Below are 20,151 nucleotides of genomic sequence, written 5' to 3' on the forward strand. Positions count from 1 at the left end.
ATTAAATCTTGTAATGAGACAAACATTAAAACCAATTCCATTTATGTAAATCACAAGTTTCATACAATATTATATAGATTCTTTGGACAATGATACAATATTTGCTGATTTGACAAAGTCTGCCACGATACCATTTCTATTCGATTGAATTCAGGGGACTGCAGTCGATATGAGACGATATCATCTTCCCATTTAACACAATCAGTTACATTTATATCAACTCACAAAAGCAACTCAAATATGATTTGACAATCTCGTTACTGGGCTCTGTACTGAGGATGTGTGTTTTGATGGAAATTATGAATCTCAAAATAAAGGTGTATCCTAAATACTATGATGATATGTATCAATGTTTTCGCTTTGCATCGATATATTGATCCAGAGCAATGTATCGTTACACCCATAAAAAAAAACCAGATGGAACCCTGTGGGCCAGTGTCACTCATTGTGCGGCTCGCGAGCCTCCTGCGGCTCGCCAAGCTTTAATTGGTGGCTCGTGTGGCAGTGGGCTAAATAAAGGGGTGATAGATATGATTATGGAGTCAATACATTAAAAACAAGCAGGGCTATTACATACAACCCATTAAAACACTGAAAGTGTCTGCGCTATTAGCCTACAAATAATAGATAATAATAATTGATAAAGGATGCAAATAAAGACTAGAAACAAGATATTTAAACTTGCTCGGCCGACACTGACTCACTGCGGAGTTGCCAGTTTTGGCGGTCTATCAGCACTACAATGGTGAATGTGCTCTTGGACGGGTAGATACATGGTGGGCTAGCAGTGGCGGGCCGTGCATTTCACACCTAGGCCTTCAGTGATGTCCTACACAGTCCTACCTGAATTATTCCACCTCTTAATACCATCATTATGACGCCATGGCTCTAGAAACTATACATTTAGACAGAAACGCAGTATAACCGGGAGTTGCATCACCTTAACATAGTCAAGTACAACAGAGTTATATTAATATTTCCGAAACATTTAGTTGTAAACAGCAGGCATTCCCAGCAGTACAATGTGCAGTGCCTCTCGGAGGCTGTGAGCCGGGGGTACCGCTCGTAGTTAGTGATTTGAAAGTGGCGGACAAACCCTTTTCCCTGCTGTGATAGGCTCGCTAGCGTCGGGGTTAGCGTTGTCTTCTCCCGATATTTAGCTTTTCTTGAAAAGTTCGTCTTGAAAAGTTCGTCTTGAAAATAGCGTTGTAATTATATATGCGACCACATCGATCTCTTCTCCTCCTTCAGCCATTGTGGGTTGAAAAAAAACAGCTTGTAGAAATCTACACAAATTAGCTCGTTCAAGGTTGCTAGCTCTGCCTCTCAATAGTGCGTATCCAATCAAAAGACGTGGACGTGCTGAGGTGGACGTGCTGACGTTATCGTACGCCTGCTAGCTGGCCCCGGTGTCGCCAACTCAAAATCTGATTGGTTAACGCCACAGTTTTGTCTCCGTTCACTTTAAGCGACAGGCGCCCGTACTGTTGATTCTGAAGGCCTCAGGGCAGATTTCTTGGACCCTGGCAACACATTATGGCTGAAATATGATTGGATAAAAGCTCTAACATAAAGGCCAGCCCTCCAAATCTCGATCTGAGGCTGGAAGCAGCGCAACCAAGAGGAACGCTATGAAATAAAGAGAATAGACTATGGGGAATAATTTAATACATATTTGTGAAAATAATATATCAAAATTAAATTTAGATTCTGATGATGTTTAGGCCAGCAGAGAAGGCCTTGCTGGCCCTGACGGCCCACCACTGTGGGCTAGTATATAAATAAATAAACTTAAGCTCATTAAAAATATGCTAACATAAGCATGATTATGAATATGGACATTTGCTAAAAAAAAAATTATATCGCTAAATTTGAACATTTAAATTGAAGGATACTACGACCAACCTGGCACTTCATACTCGCATTAGCTTGGCTCCAGTCGACTCGTTTCACCATTTCATGCTAGTTTGCGCGTGTTTCTACGGACGTAAAATGGATCGATTTCTTATTAAAAAGTTGCACACCAGGTGGACAGAAACAAAGCGTTACAAACGAGGAACATTAAGATTTGTCTTTGGAGCATCAAACCACCGCGGAGTCGAGGGGAAGATGCTGGAGATGTGGTTTGTGGACAGACAACAACTGCTCCCGTTAAAAAAAGAACGGTATGAGCCATACAAGACGAGCAAAGGAAATTTCAAGACAAGTGGACAGAGGAGTTTGTATCTGTCCTCCACGAGTCGAACCCTTTGTGCTAAATATGCAAACAAACCCGCTCTGTTTCAAGCGAAATCATTTGGAGCCGCATTTCCAAACGACACATCCAAAATTCAATGAAATTTACGCACCTGGAAGAGAAATTAGTCAAGATAAAAATTCAAAATAGAGCAGCTTTCTTCTCTTTCTGGACAACAAAGGCTCGTACACAGGACAACTAATACAGCTGAACAATTAACTGAGGCATCTTTTGAGATCGCATGGATTTTGGCTCGGGCAAAACAAAATTCTCAGACTCAAAGATTGTGAAAGAGATTCAGCAGAAATATTATTTGCAGAGTTTGACAACATCATCCCAGTATTAAGATAATTCTGCTTTTATTGAATGCATTGGTTGGCTGCATTGCATATTGTATGTTCTGGGTGAGATGACAGATTAATAAGCAGACGTGCTTTTTATGACTAGATGTAGCTTTTCATAATTTGCGTAAAAGTGGCTCTCCTATTGACTTTGTCCTATCAATGTGGCTCTTGCGTAAAAAAAATAGTGAAGACCACTGCTGTGGGCTTTATTTATATTTGTTCACCAAGATTATAGAATCAATTAATCTACACAAATGAATACACACTGTGTTTTTGTTTCAATCAGTGGCCATCCATACTCTCTCATTCTTCCTTTATTTTAATACACAGCTCTGTTCCCTAATAGTCTGTATTCCATTTATAGAGTGCCTATTTGTGTCAATTGAACGCATGCATTCTTTTGACTTCCTGTCATTGTGAATAAGAGATATTATCAACCCTGACACCACATTACAGTGTAAACATTCTATGCAAAAGAATTTCAATTGGGACATGAATCTAGTCCTAAACAAGTCATCCTGCGTGCCTTTGTGTGCGGGCGTGTGAGCTGCCTTTGTGTCTTTCAATCGGAATGTAAGATCAGTTTCAAGTGGTAGGTCGGATATTCACCACATACCAATTTGCCGGGAGTCATTAACTCATTCAGACCCAGAGGAGACCTGAGTGAAACACACAGTCTTTCAGGCAGTTGAAATCAGCAGCACAGTCCTAAACAGGGACACCAGCACAGCTCGGCTTGTTGGCATCACCAGGGTTATTGGCCCATAAATGACCAACGCCATTCATAACTCATTGCCTCCCTCTGCTGGTGTTAATGAACAGTAAAGTCATTTTACAACATGCCTCATACCCGCTTGAAAAATCAATATGATATTGTCTATGGCACTCTGTGAGTGCAAAACTAACATATCACATTTTATGATATTTTTATGTTCGACTTAAACTATGTGATTGGTGAGTTTATAGGTACTTTATCATACAAACATGGTATGTTTTTTTTATTTCCTACGGTATCAATTTTATTCCAGTAATATTTCTTATAGCACTTTGTGAGTCACTGGCAATCAATATTGAATTTCATATATTTTTTTGTGTTTTCTCTCCTATAATACCACCTAAACTTTCCAATAGTGTTCCTCTTGCTAAATGATAGTGTTATGTGTTTGTAATAAATTATTTTCTCTTTAGTTTAATTAATGTAATAGAGTTAATAGAAGGGTCATCAATGACTCTGTAATCTGGTTTATTGCATGTGTGTGTGTGGTCTGGGTAGTGGTATTAACTCAGTCCCTTACTGACTCTGGTTCTGGTCCAGGCTCTTGTCATCTCACGCCTTGACTACTGCTAACTCCTTGCTGGACTGCCTGCATGTGCCATCCGACCTCTACAGCTCATCCAGAATGCAGCAGCCCGACTGGTCTTCAATCTACCCAAGGTCTCCCGCACTACACCGCTTCTCCGCTCCCTTCACTGGTTACCAGTGGCTGCACGAATCTGCTTCAAGACTCTAGTGCTGGCCTACCGTGCTGTGAATGGATCAGGCCCTTCCTACATCCAGGCCATGGTCAAACCATACACCCCAGCGCGTTCACTTCGCTCTGCATCGGCCAATCGGCTCGCTATTTCCCTCACTGCGAGTGGGACCCAGATTCCCCTCAAACAAAACCCGTCTGTTTGCTATCCTGGCTCCAAAATGGTGGAGCGACCTCCCCATTGATATCAGGTCATCAGAAAGACTTTACAACTTCCGCCGCAGACTGAAAACTCATCTGTTCTTTGTATATTGCACTTACATTAGTTTGACTTATTTGAAGCTATTGTTCTGCACTTAAATTAATTACACCAATTTGAAGCTAATGTACTTGCAAGATTCTTGCTGTTCAGAGTTGTATCCTCTTGATTGTTTGCACTTATTTTAAGTCGCTTTAGACAAAAGCATCAGCTAAATGAACTATAATGAAATGTAATGCAAAAGGAGGTGTAAAAACAAATAAAACAAGACAAATAGAATCAAACTGCTTTATTAATATCTTATTTAAACAATAGCTTGCCTGATTGCTATATTTGGAATTGGACTAATTGTCAGTTTCCTTTATTTGTGTGGGTTTATTTTATGTTCAGTTTCTAACATTATTTACTTTTGACAGATAATTTACTGTTGTTAGGGCTACATGGCAAGATTAACCCACTACATTAGCTATGGGCTATAATTCCCTGGTAAAACAGAAAATGATTGAGGAATATGCACATCATTTGGACATATGGTAGACAGAGCAGGCAATGACCCATCTGTAAGGCATTTCAGTTATTAATGTGCTTTAGTGGTGCATGTTGCCAAACAATTTGTTATATTTTGCCTCAAACCAACCTAGAAACAATGGGGCTGTCAGGGCCCATGGCACTAATGGTGATAGATCAATTATTGTAAAACTATATATATATACATATAAATATATATGTATACATGTTCCTATCTTATATTATTTAAGGTAGTGTATTATGAATCATTTGACCGAAAAAAACAAGTAAACAATTATAAAACTAAACTGGCACTGAATGTCGATAGCCTATTATAAATATTTAATGTATTAGTTATTCATAATTATTTAGTAGCTCACTCCCTTATCAGTAAAACAACACAAAAGTTGTTGTTTGTGTGTGCACCTGAAGATGTATGTACAATGAACCAAACGGTAGATGTCTCCCTACTCCGTGCAGCTGTGTCTTCGTGAGTACGATGCTGTCTACAGATGACCGAGTCGCCATTTTGAAAAGCAAATCGTTCACAGCACACCCGCCCTGAGTACTGGAACTATGCCGCGGGGCCGGCCTCGCAAACTGAGAGTTAAAAGCAACGACGAAACAGGTAACAAGTACCAAAATGTAACGAATAAAAAATACAGATTATGGGCTATCCAAATAACCTGCTATTATTTGGACAAACAGCTCTGTGTCTTATATAATAACACTTCAATGCAGTGTATATAGTCCCCGGATATAGTATTGCGGGTGGGCTTTGCTTTGTGCGGCGAAGGAGTGATTGAGGCGGAATGATATTAATAACGTTTCGGTGGCTCTTCTTATTGGCTTCCAGTCTAAATTGGTGTCCGTGAGGGGAAGAACCGCTTTCTCATGTGTAGTGTTAGTTAATGTGTGGTTTTTAAACTTAATCTTTGTTTATTAGTAATTCGTCGTTAGCTTGTTGTTGCTAACTAGCTCTCTTTGCTACCGTTAGCTTTGAGGCTAACACGCCAAAATGTTGGCCATTGATATTTTGATACTGTGAAGCACTGTAGGCTGTCCAGCTGCTGAGGGATCAGTTGTGTACGACCTGAACAAGTCGTCGCATTCACGCATTGACATGAAGTGTTGAAATGTGCTGTCGGAATGCGTTCAATGTGCTGGCATTTTGGTGTCATCATCGGAATACAACTCAAACATATAGCTTAGTTATCATGACACGTTAGCAGGATAACTTAAATGTTAAACATGATTCCGCGGATAGATGCAACGTTAACATCAGTCCAGCAACATAAACAAAACATGAGCCTCACAATAACGTTACATTGGAAATTCACACATTGTTAATTTCTTAGTCGCATACTGTGCTAGCAATGCCCGTGAGTGTGACAGCAAACATGGGCGTGTGGAACAAAACTGTTTAATATCTATATGAAAAATGCCACAGCAGCTTCACAGACGAACAATGATTGATCGAAACTTTATTTACATAAGCCTGCTAATGCATGTGTGTGTACGGGAGCTAAGGGAGGGAAACCAAGTTATACCATGTATCATTGTCTTCTTTCGTCTTCTAGACAGGCAACTAAGGAGCATTAAAACGTTATTTTACTAGCGAACCTCTACTATGTACACATACTTCACTTTTAGAAGTGTTATTGTTGCAGTAATGTGTTAGTAAAATACAGTAAAAGACTGGCATTATAGTGGGTGTGGCAGTCTAAAGTTATAAATTCAAAAATTGCCATACATACATTTAATAGATAGACCTATCACTACATTTTAATAATCCAATTTAAAAATACTGAATAAAGGAAAAATACAAGCAGGCTTAGTTTCAAACTATTGCTGTAATTGTACTGTACAATGTAACTATTACATTATATAAACCTCAGGATCCCACTAAACAAAACAATAACACTATTCAACTCAAAATGAAAAACCTTCTCATGCATTCTTTAGGATTATTTCTTCATAGTGAAACTAGCCTATTCCACTTAATTCTGAAATTGCATTAAATACACATCCCCTAGTTTGAGAAACACATGCTGTGCGTTCCAATACCCACACTACCATACTATTTAGTATGCCAGAAACATATTTGGTAAACACGTACCAATACATAGAATGTCAAATGCAGTATGCCAAAAATACCAGGATGTCCTACTACATACGGTCACATGTTGCAGTATGCAAGTATGCTTTTTTTGGCTATTCTGACACGCTATCAGGGTCCAAGTTCAAGGTGCAATGTTATGACAAAGTAGTATGTCCCAGTATGGACTTTGTAAGGGCAGCTGCGGCACATACTAAAAGTGAAAAGAAAAAGTATGCGATTTGGAACGCAACCTTTAATTGATTTGGATGCCAAGTCACAGCGTTTGTCCTTAGTATGCTACCACATCAATATACTTTGAAATTGCAGGTACTGGACCACCATATGAAACATAAAGCCACAGAACAAGTAATTGAAGTAGTAAACGCACCGTATCATGTACTTCTGCTGTTCTTGTTACGAGAAAGCCTTTTGAACCAAATTAGGATACTGAAGTGTTCCCTCTTGTACTCAATCAGATGCGGATCCCAGTGATGCTAAGGCGGAACGTTTCGGTGTTGATGCAGAGCTTAAGGACAAGAAGTGCAAGATATGCTCCCAGATCTTTACCACTGACAGCCAGCTGCAGAAGCATCTCCGCGAACATGAAATCAATGATAAGGTAAGTACAGCACAGAAGTGTCTGCTCTCCATAACAAGACAGTGAACACAGTTCCTAACCTTTATTTATCCAGACAACGTCAGAAGTGTGTGCTTGCTCTTTATCATCAGCACATGTATTTGTTTTCTTCTTACAATTCCACACATTTAGAACCACACTATTATTATTACCGTCACAAAAAACTCAAAACCCCACTTGAATTTGTTGCAGCTACAGGTTGGATTTGGGCAAAACTAGTGGCTTACTGTTAAAGCTGGAGGTGTCCTGGATTTTTTCAGCTCAGATGAGTTTGCACAATGTGGAAGTTTAAAGCTGCCTTAGATGCCATTGTTTATTTGACAGGTTCAGCACAGGTCTACCGATCACATTATTCGGTGCCAGCTGCTCCCAAAGCCTCTGCAATGTGCTGTTACCAGCAGCATGGTGGGCCATCCTCCCGTACTTTCTTCATGCTAAACACATCTCGGGTTATTTACTTATCCTTCTGTAACATTGCATTAGAGCCACAACCTTCCCAGTTAACAAGGTGTGCAGAACACAGCCTCAGTTGAGATGATTAAATAAACTGCTGTGAAAATAAGACTTGATGCTGGGCTGTAAGTCATGTCTTGTGCTACTTCTGGAAATCAATGGAGTGCAAAAGCTCCTGAACTTTGAACAGTGAACTATTGTCACACTCTCAGATGAATGAACAATTAATGTGGAAGATAGGTACATAGTTACAGTAGGCCTATGTGTGAATGGCTGCTTAAGTCATAATGGAGAGGCGAAGACACTTCCCTGCCGGTTGACCTTATTTCATAAAAAATATGTACGGTAGTCAACAGCCAGAGACAAATAAGGTTTTGATCCTGTTTGAATTGTGCCATGAATGACACGTTTGTCAATTTAAAAAGATCATTTTACAAGTCAAGAAAGTCGCAGCTTGTGGCAAAACTGTTGAAGTATGAGACTGAAAATACGTAATTAGAAACACTACTTCACACCCAAAAGTGGCTTATATCTTAGGGATGTATCCACGCGAGGAACGGGTCTCGCTCGATCTTTCAGCCAATTGTTTTTGGTGGTTACTCGTATATGTACAACTCATTCCACATCCGTTCTCCCCCCCACTTCCCTTCTGACTGCTTACTGGAAATCAAATCCTGGTTCTCATCCAACTTTCTCAAACTTAACAGTGATAAAACCGAGGTTCTTCTAGTTGGCTCCAAGTACACACTGGCCAAAACTGATAAATTCTCCCTTACCATTGATAACTCCACAGTCCCCCCCTCCCTCAAAGAAAAGAGCCTGGGTGTCATTCTCGACAGCACCCTATCTTTTGAAGCTCACATAAACAACATCACTCGGTCTGTCTACTTCCACCTCCACAACATTAATCGTCTCCGCCCGTCACTCACACCCAACACCACTGCCATTCTCATCCACGCCCTTGTTACATCCCGTATAGATTATTTCAACTCCATCCTCTCTGGCCTTCCTCACAAATCTCTACCTAAACTCCAACTGGTCCAAAATTCAGCCGCCCGTATCATCACCAGAACTCCTTCCATAGACCATATCACTCCGGTTCTCCAACAACTCCATTGGCTCCCAGTTAAATACCGTATTGATTTTAAAATTCTGCTCCTCACCTTCAAGGCCCTTCACAATCTTGCACCTTTATACCTCTCTGAACTCCTTCACACCTACACTCCCTCTCGCTCTCTCCGATCTTCCTCTGCCTCCCAACTCACTATTCCCTCTGCCCGCCTGATCACCATGGGGCCCAGAGCCTTCAGCCACTCTGCCCCCCGTCTCTGGAACTCTCTCCCACTAAACATCCGCAACATCCGCTCCCTCCCCGCATTCAAGTCTGGTTTAAAAACTCATCTTTTTAAATGAGCATATTCTTAATAATTACTCATTTGTTAACTGATTGTTGTTTTTCAGTTTTATTTTTTAGACTTTGTTTTGTTGCTTGTTTGTTCCTGGTTTTTAACCTTTTGTTCTGTACGGTGTCCTTGAGTGCCATGAAAGGCGCCTATAAAATAAAATGTATTATTATTATTATTATTATTATTATTATTATTATTATTATTATTATTATTATTATTATTATTATTATTATATTTTCAGGAAGCAACAGATGTTTTGTTTTTTTATTTAATGGAAAATTGTATTTTTGATTAACAATGCATGCTTTTTAAGTACACATACATATTAAAAGTGCATTAATTAATGTTGAGTAATGCAGATTATGTAGTTATTAGGCCTAATTCATGTGTTGTCTTCATTTGTCTTGTCACCGTGTCTAACCGTGGCCTTTTTCATCTTTGCCCTCTCCCCCTTTTAAGATCCATTTACACTCACTTTGTCTCGCTGCCTCTCTCTCTTACTTACTCACTCTCTCTCACACACACACACACACACACACACACACACACACACACACACACACACACACACACACACACACACACATTACACACAGAATCACAGACAAGTTAAGGGGCTCGCTTCTCCACTCCATGCTATTAACAAGAATGTCAGAATGAAGAAATCGTTGGTCATTTGCATTTCTCTTGGCTTTTTCTTCTTGCATGAAAAGATGATAACAGGACCCTGCGTTACTGTGTTCGCAGCTGCACCTGTGGTTGTGGGTCATTTCAATTTCAAGGCCACTACAATCACTTACAAAGGCAGTCTCTCCAGGCTGAAGAGCAGCAGCAGCAGCCTCAGGTCTGCCGCTCTGAGTCAGTCACCGTGGCAGAGTTGCTCTCGGCCGTCAATACAGTCAGCTCCTCTAATAGAAATGGATTTAATATTGGGAACATTTCAGCTTCCATGGGAAATAGTTTTTTATGCTGTCTGGTAATATTTTATACTTGTGGGTTTTTCTCTCTTTCTGTTACTCCATCTCTCTCAAGCTGAGACACCGAAAGATTTACCAACATAAAGTATTTATTATGATTAGATGATAAACTTTAAATATTGTGTTTTAACACCCCTGGTGCTCTGTAGACTGGCCAGGGGTGGACTGGCCATCTGGCATCCATTCCTGGTGGGCCGACACAACCGCAGCTACAAGTGGTTCAGCCGCAGCGACAACAAGTGATTGTGTGCGTCACTGAGTCCCAGGAGAGCGGTTTGCCGTCCAACCACCACCCGGCTGAAAGCTGTGAAACTCGGCTTGAATGCGGAAAATTCCAGCGCTACAGTGAAGAGAAAATATCACAGCAACTACATCAAATTTGGATTTTTTTCGACTGGAGATGAAGAAGATCCCAATCCACACTGTGTTTTGTGCTACGAGTCGTTGGCGAACGAGGCTATGAAACCCGCCAAGCTCAAGCGACATATTGAGAGTAAACACAAAGAATACTTTGGGAAAGTTGCGGCTCTGTTCGCTCGGACATAAACTCAGTAATACATGTAGTCTACGTTTCATATGATGTGTAAAATCTATCAGCATTTACTGTTTGAATCGCATATGAACGAAATGCTTGTAGAATCCGTAGTTGTATTTGTATTGTTGATTTAATGTGTGAAGGAGCGATATAGAGAAGGTCACATAAAGCTCATTATTAGGCTGTCATTTGTAATATATTGTTGGAGTGGTAAGCAGGCCTATTGCTTTTGGATAGTTGGGGAGTTAGGTGGTCCGTGAGTGTTTTTTTATTGGTTAAGTGGTCCTTGGTCTGAAAAAGTTTGAGAAACACTAGTCTAGGGGACACTTAAGTAGGACAGAGGGGGAGAAAGCTTTCCAGGTCCATAGCAGATGTAGTTACTTAAGTATGGGCTGATTATGAGAAAACATGCCCTTGGGCACATACAAGCAAAAGACACACACACTTTATAGTTGTTTAGCCTTATTGCTGTTATTCTGTTTCTCTTTGTAGTTGTTACACATCTCTCTGTGGTTGTGTGTCTCTTTGTGTTTGTTTGGTGTTACTTTGTAATTGTTTTTGTAGTTATGTTTGGCTGTTTTTGGTTTTCCCCTTTTTGTAGTCATTTTACTTTTTGTTGTAGTTTTGTGTCTCTTTGTAGTCATTTTGTGGTTGTTTCACCCCATAGCTGTTGCAAGTCTCTTTGTGTCTCTTAGAAGCTGTTATGCATATATTTGTAGTTTTTCTGTGTATCTATGTGGTCATTTTGTGTCTCTTTGTTGTCATTTTGAGTCTTTTTTTAGTTGCTTTGTGTATTGTTTTGGTCTTTTTGAAGATAACTTTTGGCTCGGATTGTTTCCCCCCATCTTTGTAGTTTTGCATCTCTTTGTAGTTGTTGTGTGGCTCTTTGTAGTTGTTGTGTTTTTTTGTAGTTGTTTTGCATCTCTTTGTAGTTGTTTTGCATCTCTTTGTAGTTGTTGTGTGTCTCTTTGTAGTTGTTGTGTTTCTCGTTGTAGTTGTTGTGTTTCTCATTGTGGTTGTTGTGTGTCTCTTTGTAGTTGTTGTGTTTCTCGTTGTAGTTGTTGTGTTTCTCATTGTAGTTGTTGTGTGTCTCTTTGTAGTTGTTTTGTTTCTCGTTGTAGTTGTTGTGTGTCTCTTTGTAGTTGTTGTAGGTCTCTTTGTAGATGTTTTGTTTCTCGTTGTAGTAGTTGTGTGTCTCTTTGTAGTTGTTGTGTTTCTCGTTGTAGTTGTTGTGTTTTTCGTTGTAGTTGTTGTGTTTCTCGTTGTAGTTGTTGTGTGTCTCTTTTTGGCAATATTTTGTCATTTGAGTCTCTTTGGAGTTGCTTTGCTTCTGTTTGTAGTCATTGTGTGTCTGCCTTGCACATTGACTTAGATTGATTAAAATGTAGGTGCTATAGGGTATCCTGTCTCCACCGAGAGTGAGAATTAGCATGGACATGATTGTAGAAGGTGACATCTGAAATGTTTTACACATCATTCATTACTTTCCTTCTCTCCCTTGCAGCCTCATCGATGTGACCAGTGCCCACAGACATTCAATGTGGATTTCAACCTCACACTCCACAAGTCCACACACACAACCTCGGACTTCACGTGCCCCGTTTGCAATAAAAGGTTCTCCCGCATCGCCAGCCTCAAATCTCATATCATGCTGCACGAGAAGGAGGAGGTTAGTCAGCTGACCGATAAACATGACACCATTATTGATACACATTTACTACCAGTTACAAAGAAAATGTATCTCTCTGTTGTGTCTCCTTTGCTACACCCATGCAGAATTTGATCTGTGTGGAGTGCGGAGATGAGTTCATTCTTCAGAGCCAGCTGTCTCTGCACTTGGAGGAGCACCGTAAGGAGCTGTCGGGCATCAAGGTCTACATCTGCAAGACCTGCGACAAGGAGTTCAAAACGTCCGCACACCTCAAGGAGCACATGAAGAGCCACGTCAAGATGAGGTCAGGCAGGGCTGCAGATGCCAATTTATTTAATTTGACAAAGTCAGGTGGAAAAACGGCTTAAAGTTAAAAGGGGAATATGAAGTCCAACAGCCGTCATAAGGAACTGTGAGCATCATGTTCTCGGCAATTTCAAAGTGTGGAGTCTACCACTGTGATAATTCTTTTGGGGATTGTTGCTGCAGTGACCACAGCGAGTTTTTTTAACATCTAATTTTATTTTCTAATTTTCATGCTAAATGAGTTACAAGGAGGCAGTGTATGAGAGTCATGGAGACGGAGCAGCATTTGAAACAGCAGTTAGACCAGAGACAATAACTCAGCAGAATGACGCTGAAGATTTTAGAAAAAGTCCTTCATTCCACATGAATTATTTTTCAACAACAGTAACAGAAAAAAATCTTGGAAGGATGCCACAAGTACATATAATGCTTTAGCAACTCAAAACTGTATGTGTGGAAATTAAAGATGTGGTTTGGTCTAAAACTACAAAACAAAACATATCTGCCAGTATCAGGGCCATGCGACAAAATACGACAATTGCAATTCTTTATGTATTTTCTGTCTTTCTCCCAATTATATATTTTGTATATATATAGCATCCGTTAAACCTTTCATGGAGAAAAAAAAGTTTCTACAAAACATGTTAAGGATTTGTATATTAGAGTGGTTTCTTTCAGAAGAATGATAAAATCTGCATTTTGGTAATTTTATTAATATTAATAAGAAGAAGAATGAAGCACTTTTCACAAAAAAAAAGGAAACGCAAGTAAATACACAATCAAATTCTACAATAAAAAAACTGTAAATGATAAAAATATAAGTGAAAGTATAAAAAAGAGACGATTAAGAATAATAAAAGTGAGAGAATTAGTAAAAAATAAAAATAAATAATGATATTAATTATAAGCCAAATTAAATAAATGGGTGTTCTTAAAAAGTATCACACTATCCTCTATGATCCTCAGTTAACTTATGGTATGTGAAACCAACATGACATGGTTTCTGTGTTTACTCCTCCCGCAGGCCGCTCAGCTCTAGTTCCAGAAACTACAAGAAGAATATCGACCGCAGTGGCTTTCAAAACAGCTGCCATCACTGTGGAAAGGCTTTCAAAAAGCCCAGCCAGCTCGTTAGGCACATACGAATACACACAGGTGAGTGAAAAGCACAGAAAAGGGATGACATGTCTATTTTAGGTCGATCTATTGTCCATTTAGGGATTCATGCTCAGAGGAACTACTGTTAAAAACTCTGTAAAACCTTTTGTGGATGTTTTGTAAGGTGGGGGCTCACTATAGATGGTGGGTACAACAGGAGATTGCAGGTGTGTGATTTGAGATTATTGAGGACCCCTGAATTTAATTAAAGGCAGTATTATTTAGCTGAAGTCTCACATTGGTCTTTCTGAACTTGACCTACTCTGATTAAGACTTCCTCGACTAATCAGAATGAGCTCTCACTGAATATTAAATCTTAATTAAATCTATCTTTAGAAAGGGACATGATGTCACTGACCCACTGAGGGAAAATCTAATGTAAGGGTCGTAGTCTTCTGGAAACCCAAATATGGCAATACGGGGAGAGACGATTACAGATATCCAAAGTATTTTTTGATATAATGTCGAAGTAGCAAAAACAATAATAGAAAACAATAGAACATGTGGGTTGGATTGCATTAGGATACATTTGTGACAATCAAGCTTGGGATAAATGAATCCTAAAGAACTACTATAGGAGTGTGACACGAGCACAGGTTGAGCTCATTTTGTTTAAGAGCAGCTCACGCTCCCAGAGGGACTGTACACCTCCGCTCAGCTCCTCACTCGGCTGTCATGCAGAGATGTTGTGTGGGTAAAACTTCAATATTAATATGAATAAATCCTCCCGCGTGGATGTGCGCTTATTCAGACCAGCCGTCTGTGTTCAGGTAATATAGCCAGAGGCTTCCACCCACATGTTATTTACACTTCATCCACATGTGTATTTGTTTGGTTGCCTGGCTGGTGTGATGACTAATGGTGGATTAGTTGATTCCTCTTTGCTCCGAATCTCAAACAGCCCCCAAGCTGATGAGGTTAAGAATCGCTTTGGGAGATTATACACACACAGACACACACATCATGCTCCTCTCACTGTCTCTAATACACACACACACACACACACATCATGCTCCTCTCACTGTCTCTAATATACACACACACACACACACACACACACACACACACACACACACACACACACACACACACACACACACACACACACACACACACACACACACACACCGCAGTAAGCGTAGCTACACGACCAGAGATGGCCTCATGCTGGTGACATTGCTTTGTCACACTGCTACAAAATTAAGTATTTTCATGTCATTGATATTGCAAAATGATTTGTTGAGTATTATAAGTAATAAAGGTGTCATGTGGGTGTTTAAATGTATTACTTTGATATAAAAAAATAGTATTGTTTATTTGTTAATTTTTGTTGAAATAATAAAGAAACTGCATAGTTTTAGAAAGATACAAACCCTTGAACTAATCTTTTTATTTAATTTATTCTTTTAGGTAAATGTTTGTGGTTGAAAAGAGTCACAATAATTTACTCTATCAAATATCAAATGCTGTAACCAGCCTAAACCTGATTTAAGTCATTTGAATTTAACTACTAACTAAGTGGAGTTAGTGAGAATGTCTTAAAGTGTCCACTCCTAGTTTCCATATTTACCTTTTTTATTTTGAAGTTATTTATTGGGATTCCAGAAATTGCAGTAAAGTCAAATTTTCATTGGTGTTGCCGGCCGGTGTGACCTGACTTTGCTCTTCCCTTCAGGTGAGAGGCCCTATAAGTGCTCACATTGCGGCAAGGCTTTCAACCAGAAGGTGGTGCTGCAGACTCACATGGTGAGGCACACTGGAGAGAAACCCCACCTCTGCATGTTCTGCCCTGCCTCATTCTCCCAGAAAGGGAACCTGCACTCCCACGTTCATAGAGTGCATTCTGAGGTAAGAGCACAGTGCTACAGGTTTGAAAGTGAAATACTCACACCTTTCTTTGATATTCTCTTTTATTAAATTGAAACAATGGGCTTACCTGACTGGTAATAGAGGAATGAAATGGATCTTAAAATACATGAATTGCATGTAATCACGGCAGAAATGGAAAGACGAGTTTTGACACATCCATCACTACTTGAATCCTCCCTAAATCCTCTTGGAATTTAGCAACAATTAGAAATATCAGATTTGTTTTCAGTGCAGTAATATCACAGCTGATGTTCTGTGTCAGATCTTTTGAAGAAGTGAAAGACTGTTACCAGGTTAGTGCGACTGCGTGTGTAGGAACAACTTCTAAAGCCTTTTGTGGCTCCACAGGGAGCTGTGTGAAGTCTGTTAAATTGCCTCAAGTGATGTCACTTGAGTCAGCATCGGTTGGGTCTCAAGACTACAAAACCTGTGGGTGCTGAGGTGCTCATCTGTGCTTGAGGCTACATTAGCCGTTAAAAAATAAAACTATTTGTAGATAACAATGGGCCTCAATCACCAATAGCTCCCTAAGTTTGTTGTTAAATGTGTCCATGAGAGAAGTTTGGTGAATAAGGCTTAAGGATCTTAAAGTGTTTCAGCTGTGTACAGAACAGCTGGGCTCAAGGAGTGAGCGCGGCAGCCTTCAGTCAGAGCGGCGTGTGCTGTTTAAAGTGAAGTGATTGCTGATAGTCCAGTGCTTGTTGTTTGGTTGCATGAGGAGAGCAGGACACCACAAAACGAAATGGCCTTAAGAGAGCCAAGACTAATAAATGGTTTCCAATGATGGACTTGAACAGCTGTGATAGCATTTCAAATGTATGTTTATCACACAGAAGAAATATCCGATACTGTGACTAGACTTGTTACGCTGTTTACCAAGTGATGGTAATTAACACCAATTTGCCTGCCCTCCTTGTTACATTCAATGCAACAGGACACCTTGCCATGTTGCTCGGTGTCTGCTGGGAAGGGAATGAGGTGAAATTGCAACTCTTTGTTCCTCATTTGATTCTTCTGCTTTTGTAAGAACTTCACAGCAGCCAATCTTAAAGAGCCCTCCTGATTTAGACATCCTAATCTAGTCTGGACTCTGGTCTCTAGTGGTTGAGCTGATTGTAAAGCAACACAATGATCTCCATCACTGGAGGTTCAGTGGCTCCCCCATCTGTGGATATGCCACAGTGTTCAGTGCTAGTGCACCTAACAAAGCCTTAAAGTATAACATATTCTTCGTGCATCCACCCAGAGCTCCACATTAATTTGGTTGAGTACTGCTAGTAGCTGATAAATTCATTTACCTGTGTTCTTAAATTATTGCATTATGCTTTTGGTTGTCTGTCTTATCTATCCGTGCGTCCCATTCTTACGAACGCGATATCTCAGAGACCCTTCTTCCAATTTGGCACAAAAACACACTTGGACTTGTGAATTAACTTTTTGGATTTTTGTGGTAAAAGGTCAAAATAATTTTGACCTCACAAAACACATCTTTGGCCATAACTAATATGCTAATCATGGCAATTTCACACAAACTTTTACTAATAGGATAAAATGATGGAGTGATGATGTGGAAAGACATGGCGATCGGGAATGATGACCTACTTACTTAGTTATTTCTTTCTGTCCATCATGCATAGATCCTCTTCACCATAATCTCTACTCTTGCAGGTAATGTGAGCTGCTTATGAGTCCTGTTGACTTAGTTTTATAAGCTCTGGACATATAATGTGCAAAAAAGACACAGCGTCCACACCTTTTTATTGTTTCTGCAGCGGGGGCGTTGTAATGGTGTTTCTTTTTAGAATGTGTCCCAATAGAAAGCGAGTACATATCTGATGGCTGGTTTTGCCACGTCCATTGTGCAAAGTGTTTGTGTGTAATTGAAATGTGACATTTATTTTCTTTCAGGGGTTCACTTCCTCTTTGTGTTTTTAACAAGATAGATTAGAACTAATTGAAGAATGGATGTTGTTTTCCATTTCCTTGCTAGCCAACACGATGTGTATTCTATACTAAAAGCCCATGATGGGGCCAGCCGATTGAATTACTTCTGGAAAGCCAAACAGCAGGACCATATGAATAATGCATCTAATTTTCACAAGTGTCCTTCAGCTTTCCTGTTCCAGATAGAGTTTGTCCTCATGATAACTGACTTTATGAATAAATTGAGGTCAGGTGTTATTTGCAATAGATTTCATGAGCAGATGCATACTCGTCAGGGGAGTCACATCATTTGGGTTTAAATCCAATGAAGTGTTTTGGTCATGTAGGGTGTCTGTAGGTGTGTCGGGGCAGTAACACTGTCTACACATAAAAGGCTTACATCAGCTGCAACATATAAGTCTACCAACACCTCAACTGATTTCATCTGCTTTTGGTTATTACACTTCAACTGCTTTCAGAGCTTGAACTTCAACTGCAACTCATACACATCTAACATCATATTAACACTTTTGGATTGTTGTAGAAAATAAGCTCAGTGGCACATAATTATGTAGCCTAGTGTAAAGGCCATTAGATTCTCTTCCAGAGTCCTTGACCTCTTGACGTTTTCCATCCAGTTCAAGGAAAAGTGGTTCGGTGAAGACATAGGACCGATTTCTTTTGACTATTTGACCGCAGCCCTGATTTCTGTCCTGATCTTTTTATCATTGTCACTTCACATATGACATCTATGCCATTTCTCTCCCTTCTTACTCAGTCCTTTACTCTCACTTAATGACTACCACTTCAGTGAAAACACACATCATGGCCATGTGAGACATGACCTCCTGTGTTCAACCATCGTTTCCATATGTTGTACACACTCATCCTTGACCCAGCTTCCATACACCCATCATCATGATGGTGTGAGCACCTTTCTGGAGCTCCTTGATATGCCCTCACAAACTTACTTCAAATGCATCCTGTGTTAGTTCACCCTTCTCCTCCTCTGTCCACTGACACTGATCTTCCACACTTCACCAGTGGATTAGAAGCAAGCAATCACCTTCCCTTGTCATTTTCTTTTTTAGGCTGCACACTCAACAGTCACACTTGCTCTTGTGGATATTTTCCTTACTGCTCCTACACTCCTAATCAGTTAGTAGTAGCATCACTGTTTCACACCCACCACTTACTGGCCTTTTAGTCTTGGATGTCAGTGGTTTAAATGTTCAAGTTATTCTCCCCTCTCTTACTTAAGCATCTTACTCGTCCCTGCTCAGTTTCTAGGATTATCCAAACATGAATTGAACAACTAATCCAAATAACTCGATCAAAGGTTCCTGTACCGGCTGTGGACGAAGGCAAATTCAACAAACTCCAATGTTTTCAATCTATAAGTCAACACTGCTTCTTTTGCTTCTGATTTCAGAATCTGAATCAGAATGAGGGTCATTGCCAAGTAAGTTGTTTATATACAAGGATTTTGGTTTAGTATTTGGTGCATACAATAAATATATTAAAAGGAAATAAAGAAATACAGGCAAAGTACAGCAAAAGTCAAGAAACAGATTTAGATTCAGTCGTGGGCAAAGCACTACACACATTTCCTCAATAATGCCCCTGATTATAAACATTATATATACTTGAGAAATGCTAACTTAAGAGGGATGGTATATATTAGTGCATGTCTGCTATGCATTATCCACTTTGTGATATAATAACTCAGGGGCCATCAGGTGGTGGTATCACGAGGGAACAGTTCCTTACTCCTACCTATGTTATTATAAATCATAATAAATGACCCCCTAAGGCTGTAAGTACTCATTACTTATACCTATGAATGAAAGCGCTCACTCTTGAGCGGTTCCCGAGTCATTTGACTGGCCGACAAAGTCGTAAATACCAGTAGTCATAAACGCAATACGAGGAAAAAGGCAATTATATCCACATAACCTTTTATTTCTCTATAAATCTGTGTACATTAATACAGTAGCCTTCATGCCTGGACCACAAACAAGAGCAAAGTGTGAAGTTTGCAGACCAAAGGCAGCATCTTTTTGTCTTTAAAATGATCTGAGTATGATAATCTCAACTAATCCCTGTGTGAAATTGAGCTCCAGTCTATAATCTCCCAGGCCTTGCAAAGAAATAATGTATTTAGTGGGCAAAGCAGGGATATCAGCTGAGTTCTACCAACTTAAATCTGCATCCCCATCAAGATACATTAACAGCTGAACACTACAACCTCAATGTACTCTGGACTAGGATAGGTGGAGATAATATCATCATACATTACTCTGTAGGGGAGCTTTAC

The 20,151-nt window shown here is 39.8% G+C and overlaps 1 protein-coding gene across 2 annotated transcripts in view; it reads left to right on the forward strand.

The window, feature by feature from the left end:
- Window positions 1–5,348: 5,348 nt before the first annotated feature.
- Window positions 5,349–20,151, forward strand: part of znf236 (zinc finger protein 236) — a 61,714-nt gene continuing 46,911 nt past the window's right edge. The window contains exons 1-7 of one of the 2 annotated variants that reach the window (XM_029451472.1): window positions 5,349–5,446; window positions 7,396–7,538; window positions 12,432–12,596; window positions 12,704–12,882; window positions 13,909–14,039; window positions 15,718–15,890; window positions 19,267–19,296. In XM_029451472.1, the coding sequence (XP_029307332.1) occupies window positions 5,395–5,446; window positions 7,396–7,538; window positions 12,432–12,596; window positions 12,704–12,882; window positions 13,909–14,039; window positions 15,718–15,890; window positions 19,267–19,296 (873 nt within the window). In that variant the 5' untranslated portion in view covers window positions 5,349–5,394. The remainder of the gene's footprint in view (window positions 5,447–7,395; window positions 7,539–12,431; window positions 12,597–12,703; window positions 12,883–13,908; window positions 14,040–15,717; window positions 15,891–19,266; window positions 19,297–20,151) is intronic. The other variant, XM_029451473.1, reaches the window with a different exon arrangement.

The sequence above is a fragment of the Cottoperca gobio genome, chromosome 16 (genome assembly GCF_900634415.1).
Source record: "Cottoperca gobio chromosome 16, fCotGob3.1, whole genome shotgun sequence".
Taxonomy (NCBI): Eukaryota; Metazoa; Chordata; class Actinopteri; order Perciformes; family Bovichtidae; genus Cottoperca; species Cottoperca gobio.